At 35.5% G+C, this 13,955-nt stretch overlaps 1 protein-coding gene across 1 annotated transcript in view; it reads left to right on the top strand.

Moving 5' to 3' along the window:
* Positions 1–13,955, top strand: part of LOC101892092 (5-hydroxytryptamine receptor 2A-like) — a 343,177-nt gene that overhangs the window by 52,225 nt on the left and 276,997 nt on the right. Inside the window, exons 4-5 of the mRNA XM_059125946.1 lie at positions 609–742; positions 8,227–8,336. Coding sequence (XP_058981929.1) covers positions 609–742; positions 8,227–8,336 — 244 coding nt within the window. The remainder of the gene's footprint in view (positions 1–608; positions 743–8,226; positions 8,337–13,955) is intronic.

The following is a 13,955-nucleotide window of genomic DNA, read 5'->3' as shown; positions in this document are numbered from 1 at the left end:
ACTTTATTTCCAACAAAAAAAAATAACTTCAATGGATAAATGTGTGAATGTGTGTTGTATCTCGTGCAACAACAACCTACAAAAAAACGAAATCCGAAAAAAACTCGAATATACACTCGCACATTGGTATTAAATGTAAACGGAACTAACATTGATGCTGGTTGCGGCTCTCTGTGACATTGCTGACTGATACTTTCACACATTGCCTTGCCTTTCCTTGCCTTGCATTCACAAATATTATCTTTGGCCTCGTTCTTGTCCTTGCTGAACGATGCTGCCGATGTCGTCATCATCATGGCAACACAAACAACAAAAACGCCGCCACCTTCATCATTGTCGTCATCGTCACCATCGTCATCATCATTACCATCATCATCATCATCACCATCAAACTTTTCATCATCACCGCCTCCGCCTATCCAACCGAACAACGATTAAAAACACTGACAACAAACCCAACTTCCATACACGGATACAACCACTACACCCTCACCCAACACATGCATCGACTGCACCCAATGTTGAATACACACACACACAAATAAAAATCGCATTCTCACGTTGCACACACTTTCATGTGTTGCGGTTCCCCTTCTTTGTGTTTAAAGGCAATGTTTTTGTGATAGCCGCCATCATCCTGGAACGACATTTGCAGAATGTTGCTAATTACTTGGTGGCATCGCTGGCCGTTGCAGATCTCTTCGTTGCATGCCTTGTAATGCCGCTGGGTGCCGTTTATGAGGTAAGTAGCACAAGAACACCGAGAATGTAAGTCGGATAGTGCAATGCTGCGATTTAAAGCAACTCGTTGAGCTGTACAACAACATTTCATGGCGATTGTTATTGCCGTTTTACAGAATCGGTGCAAACGGAGATTTTTAAGAATTTTAAAGATTCATTGGAAATTGCGAAAATAAATGGGTGCCACGAGAGAGATAGACGGGGAGCCATTTTCGTATATCCGTATTTTAACAGAAAATAAAGTTATGAGAATCCAGGAATACAGTTCGGATTTTTTAATGATTCTCTTAAGTGAATGTGATAGTCATTCGAAAATGCAAAAACAAAAAAAAAAAACATCTATAAAACCAATATTCCTTGAAGAATATATATAGTTTTATACCCTCCACCTTGGAAAGGAGGGGATATTAACTCTGTCATTCCGTTTGTAACATTCTTAAGTATTCGTCGTAGACCCCATAAAGTATATATATTCATAATCATTAAATTCTAAGTCGATTTAACGATGTCCGTCTGTCTGTCCGTCTGTTGAAATCACGATACAGCCCACATTATTTGACGTAGAGCGCCAAAATTTAGCAGGGCAATTTGTATTGTGTCTAGGATGGTTGGTATTGAAAATGAGATATATCGGTACACGTTCTGGTATAGTCCTCATATAACGGTATCTCCCGATATTCGGTATTTTGATGATTTTGCCACATTTTTTAACGGATTTGTTTGAAAATTGGTATTTATAGGTCATAATGGGTCCCTGTGCGTGTTGCAAAACATTGCATGTATAGGTCCACGTTTTGGTATAGCCCCCATATAAAGGTACCTCCCGATATTCGGTAATTTGATGATTTTTGCCACATTTTTTCACGGATTTGTCTAAAAATTGGTATTTGTTGGTCATAATGGGTTCCAGCTCCGGTGGCGAAACATTGCATGGATGGGTTCATGATTTGGTATAGCCACCATATAACGGTACCTACCAATATTCGATATTTTCATAGTTTTTGCCAAATTTTTTCACTGATTTGTCTAAAAATTGGTATTTGTGGGTCATAATGGGTCCTAGTTCGTGTGGCGAAACATTGTTTGTATAGTTACACGTTTTAATATAATCCCCATATAACGGTATCTTCCAATATTCGGTATTTTGATGATTTTTGACACATTTTTTCAAGAATTTTCTGAAATTTGGTAGTTGTAGATTATAATGGGTCCCAGTTCGTATGGCGAGTCATTATAATTATAGGTCCACGTTTTTTTTTCACGGATTTGTCTTAAAATTGGTATATGTAGGTCATAATCGGTTCTAGCTCCTTTGGCGAAACATTGCATGTGTAGGTCCACGATTTGGTATAGCCCCCATATAACGGTACCTCCCGATATTCGGCATTTTAATGGTTTTTGCCACATTTCTTCTAATGTTTCCTTTACCCTAAGGTGGAGGGTATTAAAAGTTTGTCCCGGCCGAACTTAATGTTTTTTTACTTGTTTTTAATAAGTCACAGCGTTGTAGACGATTAATTATTTTTAACATGAAAAATATTATCCGCTTACGGATAATTTCCAACAGAATTGGCTGTAATTTATCGTTTCAAGTTCAAGGGAATTTTAAGCGCTCCCATAAAATATTTATGTAGATCCATTTTTGGTATAGACCCCATTTAACGATACCTCCTGATTTTCGGTATTTTAAAGGGTTTTCTTCAAACTCTGCAGCCGTTAAAGTATGTCAATATTCTCATAACGTTTATTGCATATTTTATAAGAGTTATGATTTTTTAAAATTTGAACCCTATTTGAGGGAGGTACAAGAAATAGTGGGTCGAAATTATCCATTCTCGCAAAATAGTAAAACATTGGATGCGCACTTGCGCCCGATATTTCTAGAAGTCAAACTTAAAACGAGTTCGGAGATTGTCAATATCGTTCCGCTCCTTCTGATACCTCCCTCACAAAAGGTCAAAATTTTGACACAAAATAATTTACTTCATAAAACAAGAAAGAGTCATCTAATTTTGTGCAAACTTTCCAAATCTCAATATTTGTATCAGTGCTATGCCAGATACATTGGAAATGTGCATTCGATTCCCCGCAGATCTCAATATTTCTCTCAACACAAAAGTATTTGTGAATACGGAATGTGTAGTAAGAGGTACTTACCTCTCTCACAAAGGGTCAAAATTGTTAATATTTATATATCTCATAAAATAACAACATATGCACCCGATTCTCTTCAATTGCAGTGTTTTATGTCTTTGTGTATTTGTTTGTAACAGGCATGTCCGCCTGTCCATGTATTTTTGTAAACAAAGTGCAGGTCGCATTTATTGCCCGATCAAGATGAAATTTGGCATAAGTCATTTTTTTAGCGCAAGAACGACCCCTAATTGGAGATAATTGGTCAAAATTTAGATATAGCTCCAATATATATATCTTCGTCCGATTTGCCTTTTATTGTCCACCAAACGTGTAGTATCAGCCCAAATAGTATAGAATTGTTCATATACGACCAAATTAAGGCTGGAAATAAGTATGCCAAATTTGATCGAAATGGGTTTAGATATAGCTATAGGTCCCATATATATTTTTCATCCGATTTGCTATATATATTTTTTTTGTTACATGAAGCTCTACTACAAAGGGGTGTCGGCCCGACTTTAAGATTTTCATTGTTCACCATAGATCTGACGCCGATATCTACCGTTCACGTACTTATATCTCCTTAATAGCTTGCAAATATGCATTGATTCTATTCAATTTTAACAAAAACTGTCGCATATCCATATCTACAAAAGAAGAAAATATTTTTACTTTTGATTGTTTTTTTTTTTTTTTTTAATTTATAGACCAAAAAACAGCTGAACAGATTTTCCTGAAAATTTCTAGATATATATTATGACATCGCATGAAAGCAATAAGCTATATTAATTTTTGAAATACCATTTTATATTTTATATACACGTACCTATTGATCGTTTATAGATGCAGTCTTCAAATTTGGAATGTGTAATGGAATTTGAATGCGTAACGAAATTTGGTACAAAAATACATTTGCCAAATTATATTGGAATCGGTGAAAATGTTTTATCTTGGTTTTTGACAGAAATCACGAGTTCGTGAAAATCTTGTAAGCATGTGCTCTACATTTATGCCCTATGTCCTGTTAATTTTTAAAACAATATTCGAAAATTTAGATTCCTCTATATGATTTCATGAATCTCCGATATTTGGCTATGTTCAACAAAATAAGTTTTAACGTAAAGGTCAAATGTGCACCTTCATGTTTTTTGGTCTTCCACTAATTTTGGCATTTTTCACACGCTTTTGAGGTTCATTTCACCAGCTAAACATTATCCGATGACCATGCAAAATTCTAGGCTTCAGTACAGTTCTAAAATCTACCCTCACAGAAAATTGTATGTCTATTGGTATTTAGTTGAGAACTGTAGGATGATTTAGGTTTTTGGTCTATTTTAAATCCTAAAAACTTTACAAACATCTTACAAAACAAAAGACTTGCATTTTGATCCCTACCCCACCCCCATGCAAAATTTCGTGAAGATCGGACAATATTTGCGACCTAAATATAATACCCCAACACATAGCGTTGTAAGATGAAAACAAGTAAAAAGACATAAAGTTTGGCCGGACCGAACCATAAATACCCTCCACCATTAGGTAAAGAATGCATTTTTAAACAAAAGTATCTGGATTCAAACCTGTTCCATTTAAAACTAGTAATTCCAATAATATCGGTAGGAGAGAACAGTAGAGTTTTCAAAAAACAATATAGTGGTTGGAGCCGTTACATGGGTGCCATACGAAAAAGTACAATTTACTACTACAAAGAATCTATTGCGAGTCTTAAATACCAAATTTGACAAAATTTCGTGAGTAAAGGTTGACTAGGATTATCAAAATATCGAATATCGGTATATATATCAAGTACCGAACCGTTGTATAGAAACCGTTGACCATGGTGCTGTGACACCGCTATGAAGTACAAATACCAAATTTCACACAAATCTATTAGAAAATGTGGCTTAAATCGTCAAAGTATCGAATATCCGAAGGTATCGTTATATGTGCGTTATCGGAAAACGTGGGCCTAGATATGTTCTGCTAATGAACCTAGAACCCATTACGAACTACAAATACCAATTTCCAGACAAATTTGTAAAAAATGAGGCTAAAATCATCAAAGTACTGAATTTCGGGAACTAGCGTTATATGTGAACGTGAACCATTATATACAATGTTCTGTCACCGGAGCTAAAACCCATAACGAACTACAAAAACCAATCTTTAGACAAATCCGTAAAAAATGTGACAAAATCATAAAAATAATGAATATCCGTAGGTAGCATTATGTTGGGGCTACACGAAAACGTTGACCTATACTTACTATGTTCCGCCATAGGGGTTAGAACCTATTACGAATTACAGATACCAATCTTTAGACAAATCCGTGGAAAAATGTGGTAAGAATCATCAAAACATAGACCATCGAGAGGTACCGTTATAAGAGGCTATACCAAAACGAGGACCATTATATCTCAAACTACTGTGACAAATTTTAAAGCTCTGCGTCAAATTCCGATTGATACTGGCCGAGCCGTTGCTTCACAATAGACCATAAGTTTTCAATTGGATTGAGGTCGGGACTTTGAGCTGGCCACTCCATGACCTTAAAATTTTGTTTTGCTAACTATTCTTTGACAATTGTGCTGTGCTTTGTGCTGTGTGCTTTGGATCCCCATCCTGTTGGAAAGTGATTTCTCCTTCGGGATAGGCACTCTTATCGAGAAAATTGTGAAGACGGGTTTTTAAAATATTTAAATAGTCATCTTTTCGCATTATCCAATCAATTTTGTGCAACGACCCAACGTGCCACCATGTGAAGCACCCCCAAGCCATTATACTTCCTCCTCCATGCTTTACGGTTTGCTTTACATGATGTCTCTGAAGCTTGTCATCGGGTCTATGCCAGTAATACTGCTTGCCATCCGACTGGAAACGGTTAAACTTGGATTCGTCCGACCAGATAACACGTTTCCAGTCTTCTATAGTCCACTTCTTGTGTGTCTTTGCAAATTGTAACCGAGCTCTAACATTTTTCTCGGATAAAGCTGGTTTATTTTTTTAACAGAGGCAACATATCCAATTCTACCCACTGCTCTTCTAGCTGTCCATCGACTTACGGTTTTATTTAACTCCTTAGAAACCTCCTTTGGTGTTAAAAGCTTATCCTTCCCCATGTTGGACATCATAAGTCGAGCATCAGAGTCCGTTAGAAGGCGGCGGCGACCATTCAACACGCTTTCGGAACAAACATTTTGTCTTTTTTTCACCTTGACCACCACTGACTGACTAATTTTCAGCTTCTCAGCAATTGTGTGTGTCGAACAACCACTTTTAGTCATGGAAACAATACTGTTTTCGGTATCTGGCGATACCGACTTTGACAAAGGGTCAAAGTTTTAAATAATTAAAATTCTAATAAAATGTGATGTAAGAGTCCGATTGTCCTCAAATTTCACACATCTCAATATTTATATTTAAGGTCTGGTGTTAAAGTGGAATATATCGGTTCACTCCTTCTGGTACCACCCCCACAAATGGTCGAAATTTTCAAAAAAATGTTTTTTTTTTCTGCACAGAAAGAGAATTGATAATCCGATTTTGTTCTAACTTTGCAAATCCTAATATTTACGACAGTTCTAGGTCAGGTGAAAAATGGATAATATCGGTCCACTCCATCAAGTACCTCCCCCACAAAAGATCGACATTTTAAATAATTTCAACTCTTATAAAGATGTAAGGGTCCGAGTATGTTCAAATTTCACACATCCCAATATTTTTATGAACCCAAGGTCTGGCGTTAAGATGGAATATATCGGTCCAGTCCTTCTGGTACCTCCCACACAAAGGATCTAGGTTTTGAATAAACAAAACGATCAAAGAATCCGAAATAAACATTGGTTGTCTTTATATTACACACGTCCCATTGTTTCTACTGACTCATGATCTGGTGTGAAGATGGGATGTATTGGTCGGTCCAATCCTTCTGGTACCTCCCCCACAAGGGGTCAACATTTTGAGTATCCATGAAGCTCATAAAATGCAAAATTAACAGTAGAGATCGGACCATTTCTTTTGGTACCTCCCCAAGATCTGTTGTGAAAATGATATACATCTGCCATCCCCTTCTGGTACCTCACCCACAAAGGGTCACAATTTCCAATACTTATATCTGTCATAACTTGCGAAACAAGTCGGCGATTATTTACAACTTGCTATATCTAAATATTTCTCTCAACCAGTATTCTGATATGAATATGTAATTTGTCGGAATTTATGATTTCGCATAAAATTGGATACGAATGTTGGATTTCCTTCAAATTTTGTACATACCAATATTTTTTATCTGTATTAGATGAAGTATGAAAATGGAGTACTTCAGTCCTCCTTATCTGTTACCTGACGTATATTTCCATTTTCCGAAAATTTGCACATATCTCATATAAAGTACAAGTAGTGGATATAGTCCAAATCTGTCACGTTCATAACTCAAGGCTGGGGTATACATCTGTCGGCAAAACCGACTGATACTAATTTACTTGTTTATATAAAAATTATGGTATATTTCACCTCTAAATATTGTTCGATGATCAGCCCGATTGGTCCACATGTGTGATCTTCAGAACTACTGCAAAATCGAGATTTTTTTCTTTTTTGTTTAATGTTTTCATCATGTTTTCGATCATTTCCCTCAACAAAAGTCTTCTATTCTTTGTCTACCCCTACCTTCGTGCGAAATGGCGTGAGGATAGGGCAATAATTGTGACCTGTTGAGTGATAACAATTTAACATGGACAGATGTACGGTCGGACACATGCAGTTAGATCGACTCAACACGGCCACATTGGAAGATCCATATTTAACATTTTTATACCTAGGACCAATATTTCAATGGTATAATAATAAAAGAAGCATATGCCTCAGAACTAGTTTATGTTCCACGACTTTGGTATTCAATAATATATTGAAAATTCTCCAACTATCATTCAGGTAAATCATTAAAGAAATATTTTTAATAATAATTATTTTACTTTATAAAATCGTTTAACTTTCAGTGACCTTCGAAACGACGATGATTATCTTTTACATCGTTCAGATATTTTCATATTAATGGTCATCCTTGTGACACACAAACATTTGCTTTCCACGAAGTCAATTATAGCCGTGTTCGAATATTATTTCTTTAAAACGAAAGAAAACTCAATGAAATGTTGTACACCAAACGAAAATTGCAGCCATTACTTTTTGTTTTTTGCTTAATTAATTTTTCGTTTTCTTTTCCACCTCTTTCTTCCGTATTTCTTTCCATATCTCTTCACATGCATATTTACTTTTATGAAACAAAAAAATAATAATGAAAAAAAAAAAAAAAAAAAAAACAACAAAAAATATATGACACAACAACAGATAAGTCAAGGATGGATATTGGGACCGGAATTGTGTGACATTTGGACATCGATTGATGTATTATGTTGCACGGCATCCATATTGCATCTCGTGGCAATAGCTGTTGATCGGTAAGTTCAATAAAACATATAAACAAAAACAAACAAAAATGCATTCCTTTGTGTAAAACTTGTTTTTGCTGTAACCCTGATACGATGTTGACATTTTGCTTTGTGACAAGCTGCAAGAGAATTTTCCATTGTATTGCTATGCGGATATTGTGGCAGAAAGGAAAGGGATACAACAACAACAACATCACGATGTCGCACAGTAATGTTGAAATTTGTAGGGGAAAATATGGAAAATCACATTTCGAAAGTTAAATGATGAAAATGCATTTCTTTAGCCCTTAGTTTGGAGTGGGGAAAATATTATTCTACGTTTTATCATTTGTTATTTATTTTTCTTTCGATTGGGGTTGACACATCTCCAAATCGAGAAGTTGTTCTTTGACTTCGGTGTCGCATGATGCATATCGAAACATATTGACGAATGATAAATGGTTTTTCAAATGGATTTGATTGATTTCGGTCACTACAAAGACTACCGGGAAGATTAAGTGGAAGTGGAATTTGATTTGTTGAGAGAGAGAGAGAGAGAGAGAAAAATAAATCAAATTCAGGAACATAGAACACACATCGAAGCAAATAGGAAACACGTAGTGCAATATAATAAATAAGAATCTATTAGGATAGGGAATGTTTTATACAATTCCAAGGAATATGTATAATTAATAATTCATAAAGTAAGCATAGGTATTTCAAACAATTTATATTGAATCAATCAGCCTACAGAAAGAAATTTACATAGGGCTCTGTGAAAAACTCTCAATAAAAACACAGTAGCGTTTGAAACTAGACACGTGTATTAGCGTTTGGAAAGTTTACATAACAAAGTAACCGAAAATAGGGCAGGTAAACTTCCCCTCTTCCACTTTTTTCAAATTGTTCCATAAAAAATTCCCTGCAATCCTTGTATTTTAGATATATAGTATCACCGACAACAACAATACAATGATTATTTCAATTAAAAGTTTAACTAGCGGACGAGTTATAAACACGTTCTCTTTTGGCAGGTCTAAATATTTCGCAAAAATCATTATTTCCAGAAAAAAGTTATTAGTGGTGGTATTCAAGCGTGATAGTGTGATTTCGTTATATTTGGCTGAAAACCAAGCGAAGCTGATAGCGAAGCCCGACGTCAAGGAAGTGGACGGAAGAAAACAGTAACATCAGCAGAAATGTTTCGAAAAGTAAAGAAGCGTCGCCGTGGACGAAAAATGGCTCGTGAGCTGAACATATCGCAATATTACAAATTCCAAAAAGTGCACGAACTTTCAACGCAACAGAAAGAAAATAGACTCAAAAGAGCTAAAGAGTTGCTTCGCTTGGCCGAAAGTAGTGAACTACCCAATTTGGTTTTCTCCGATGAGAAAACATTGGTTGTCCAGCAGTTTGTAAAGAAACAAAATGATCGTGTTTACTTGGCAAAGGTCTCAGCTGAAAATGTGCACCTTCGGTTGGTCACCAGAACTCAAGCGCCGGCCAAGGTGACCGTAATCGAAATATTATGGCGAAAATGCCGAATATTATGGCGAAAATATTCTGGAGTGTGTATTAAAGCCTTGGCCACGCAAACATTTTGGCCGCAGACCATGTACATTCAAACAGGACTCAGCACCATCGCACTCAGCACGCGCCAAAGGTGACCAATTCGAACCAATCTCAACTTATTCTAAACGTTGATGCTATTTCCGATTTTTTTTTTTTTTCATTCAATGAAATTAAAATAAATAAAAATTATGGCGATTGTCTTTATCGCATTTTTTTTATCTTACCCTGTATAGTTGCTTCTCAATATTGCACATCAAAATACGAAAAAATATTTAGTATAAAAATTTAATGCTCAAGCGAGTCAACAAAGGGGTCTTTTTAGTCCTTTTTAAAAAATATAGTTAAAAGTCCCTTTAAACGGAATCGTAGCAAGTCAAAATATTCTACAAAATTATTTGTCATGAAATTTTCTTATAATTTCACTGTACAATAGCCAATCTGAGTTGTTGAAAATGCCAAGTAGACTTGATAATACCCGTTTTTAAATCAAAACCCGAAAGAAGTTCTAATTTCCTAGGCCCAGTATATAGTTTTGGGACCAGCAAATAGTTTTGAATAGAATTAGACAAGAATTTTATTGCAAACAATTTTGTAGAATATTTTGATTTAATACGATTCCGTTTAAAGGTAGTTGTTTACCATATTTTTAAAAAAGGACCAAGGACATCGTATTCTTATCTGCAGTTTTGCCGAAGATACTTTATAACAAAACTGCACGGATTCCGAGGAATCTTAATCCGAAAATGCACAAAAGTGTTGAAGAGGGGGGAACTTGTCCCCCTCTTTTTTGGTTACTTTTCGATGTAAACTTTCAAAACACCGATACAAGTGTCTTATTTTTTAGCTCTACTTTCATAATCTGATCAGCGTAAAGTTCTGTCTGCCTGTCTGTTGTAATCACGGTATTTCTGAAACAGATTGAGACGAAATGAAATTATGTATACATGTGTATTTTGCCAGTAGGCAGGTTAACTTCGTAAATGGATTATGCCGGCCCGTATAGCCCCCATATAAACATACCTCTCAATATTCGGTATTTTAATGATTTTATCAAATCAAATTTCGTATTTAAAATTCGGAATAGGTACTACAGCCTACGACAAATTTAGATTTAGCTCCTATATATATCCAACCGATTTCGGGTTAATTGTGCTCCAAATAGCCAATATCATTCCGAATGACCTGAATTCCGAGGGAATTCAGCACAGAAGCAAGTACTTCAAAGTTTGGTGAAAATCGGTTCAGATTTAGATATATATATGCTTCATCCGATTAGGTGTGAAAGTCCCTCACATGCGTAATATGTACTCCACAACAATGATATTCAATACGGGTCATCAGATACAGCTCGAGAATACTCCTGCCAAGTTTTATTGAGATCGGTTTAGATTTTTTATAGCTTCGACATACATCTACTGATAAAGTAAATATTTTTTTAATATAATCATGCACTATACAGAAATGTTATTTGATACTAGAGATACAAAACCCTTCGTCAAATTTGTTGAAAATCGATTCAAAGTTGGATATAGTTCCCAAATTGTGACTACTCTGAAGCCATGATACGCATTCAACTAAGGTTCATATTTGATATGCGTTGCTTCACATAAATTCGTAATATAAACTTTTTATGTTACGGGAGCTCTACTAAATACGCATAGTGATAAAGGGTATCATATAGTTGGCTCAGCCCGACTTTTGAAGTTGCTTTACTGGTTTATGGCAACATTAATGCAAATATTTTCTTGAGATATAATCATAGATGGTCTGTCAGAAATTCTGACGTATATGAGTTACACTTCCAACAAACAATACATTAGTCGAAAAAGTCCTAAACCTAGACAAAAAATAAGAGATTTTGACAGAAACGTGGTGGTTGAATACAACGGTATGTAATAAAAAGGGACATTTCATTGTAGAATTGACTCAATTGGGAGTCGAAATATATGTTATGACACCATATCGTAACATAGCAATATGTTTTAATGTAACATAGCGGAAACTTTAATAGGATTTTCTAGAGCCATGATAAGTATTCAAATAAGGTTCATAGTTGGTATAGGCTTATTTACACAAATCCCAAATATAAACTTTTTGTTACGGCAGCTCTAGTAAATACAGGGTTGCCCATATTCGACGGACCCATCTGGCAACGCCATAACTTTTGACAGAGATGTCACATCGCTTAATGACATACCGCGTTTGAAGCGTCAGTCCAAGCAGATTTTTACCATGAACCAATACACGCCACGCGAGCGCTCTGAAATTTACATTCAACAGAAGAAGTCAATTGTGAAAACTCAACGTGCTTTTAAAACATTAAAAAATGTGAGAAGTGCGCCTTCTAAGAACACCATTAAGCGTTTATACGAAAAATTTTCGACTGGTAAGGCTCTTTCTAATCCGAAGAGGCCATATAAAAGTCGACCAAGGCGATCGGCCGAGAATATAGCTGCCGTACGAGCCAGTGTTGGTCCCCAAGAACATCCCAAAAACGCCGTTCTCAGCAGTTGGGCATGGCTCGGTCCACTTTACAACGGATTATTCGCATTGATTTGTATTTGTTCCCGTACAAAATTCAACGGACGCAAAGAATGTTGCCTGCGGACAAGCCTCGTCGATTGGAATGGGCCCAAAGGTCCGTCGAATATGGGCAACCATGTACGGGTAGTGGTGTAGGGTATCATATTGTCGGCCCCGCCCAACTTTTGACCTTTCCTTACTTTTTTTTCAGGTTAACACATATTTGCAAAAAGATTTTCTCTATAGATCAAGGTTTTGGAATGCAACTAGCACTTCAATTACAATGTGATTACAGTGACTCTGAAAAATGAAGATCTAGTAAAGAAATCTTTGCTATCAAAGAAGGTCAACTTTTTTACATATTTTATGGTTAGCGCTTAAATTGAAAGCATATCTCCGAACAAGGTTTTTGTTTTTAATTTTCCAATTCCAATACCAAAAATTTGTAGATTGTAAACCATTCATTTGTCAAAGCGATCAAATGTCATGTTTTAACGATATCTCGACTAAATGTGAAGAAAAATATGTCAAGGACGATATAAAAACAAATCCTTGTTCAAAGTAGGGGACAAACATTAAACCTCAATGGGTTTGGGACAAAGGTCAATGTAAATAGGTAAAAGAAATAAATTAAATGTCACACATTCTGCACCGATAAGGAAAAACACATGGTGTGAAGTAATGAACTTCACAAAATCGAACACAACAAAACAAAGGACTCTCGCCATTAATAAATCAAATGTGAAGTGAAGTGTCAATGCTTTTAGGCAAATATATATTTAGCAAAACACGACAACAACAAAAGTAACCTCAACAATGTCAATACAAATAATAATAGATGGATGATTTGAAACTTATCACGTATCTCGATGAAAAATTACATTTGGTTTTGCTTTCTTACAACACTTGTCAATAAGTCATTTATTTTGATTTGTCCTTTCTTTCCGTTGGTTTGTTTATTTTCTTGTTTGAATGTGATGCATGGCGAGAATAAATAAATGATGGAATCAGCTGGCAAAAGGTAAATTGTTTTAAATGATTTTTAGTATAATTTACCTTGAAATGAAAATGAAGTGTTTGGCAAATGTAGAAAAATGGACACCATTAGTGAAAGGACAAAAGTCGCGGAAGGGGCAGGTCAGCACGATACCCTACACTAATATGCATATTTGAAAGTTCAACGTTTATATTGGGAATTTTAGTAAAAAAATCATTCCAATTATGATCATGAAGGCTTATTGCGGCTTGAGCGCGAAGACTTGGGAATTATATATTAACCTAAATCAATTTCGTTTAAATTAGGAAAAAATTCGGTGTATGTAACTTTTCGTAACAAAAACCATCCCCATATTATAACTTGGGGATGGTTTTAATATAAAATTTGGTCAAACATGTCCATATTTTAAATATGGATCCATATTTTAAATATCTTTCTCTTTCGAATTTTTACCGATTTTGAGTATTTTTAAGTTGCTCCCCCATTAAGGAATTGGCTGTAAGTGTTCAGCTTCAGATTTAAAGCATTTGGTTTGAAGTCAGTTCGGAAGTATGCTA

Source organism: Musca domestica, unplaced genomic scaffold, assembly GCF_030504385.1.
Source record: "Musca domestica strain aabys unplaced genomic scaffold, Musca_domestica.polishedcontigs.V.1.1 10, whole genome shotgun sequence".
Lineage (NCBI taxonomy): Eukaryota > Metazoa > Arthropoda > Insecta > Diptera > Muscidae > Musca > Musca domestica.
This window is presented reverse-complemented; position numbering and strand designations above follow the sequence as displayed.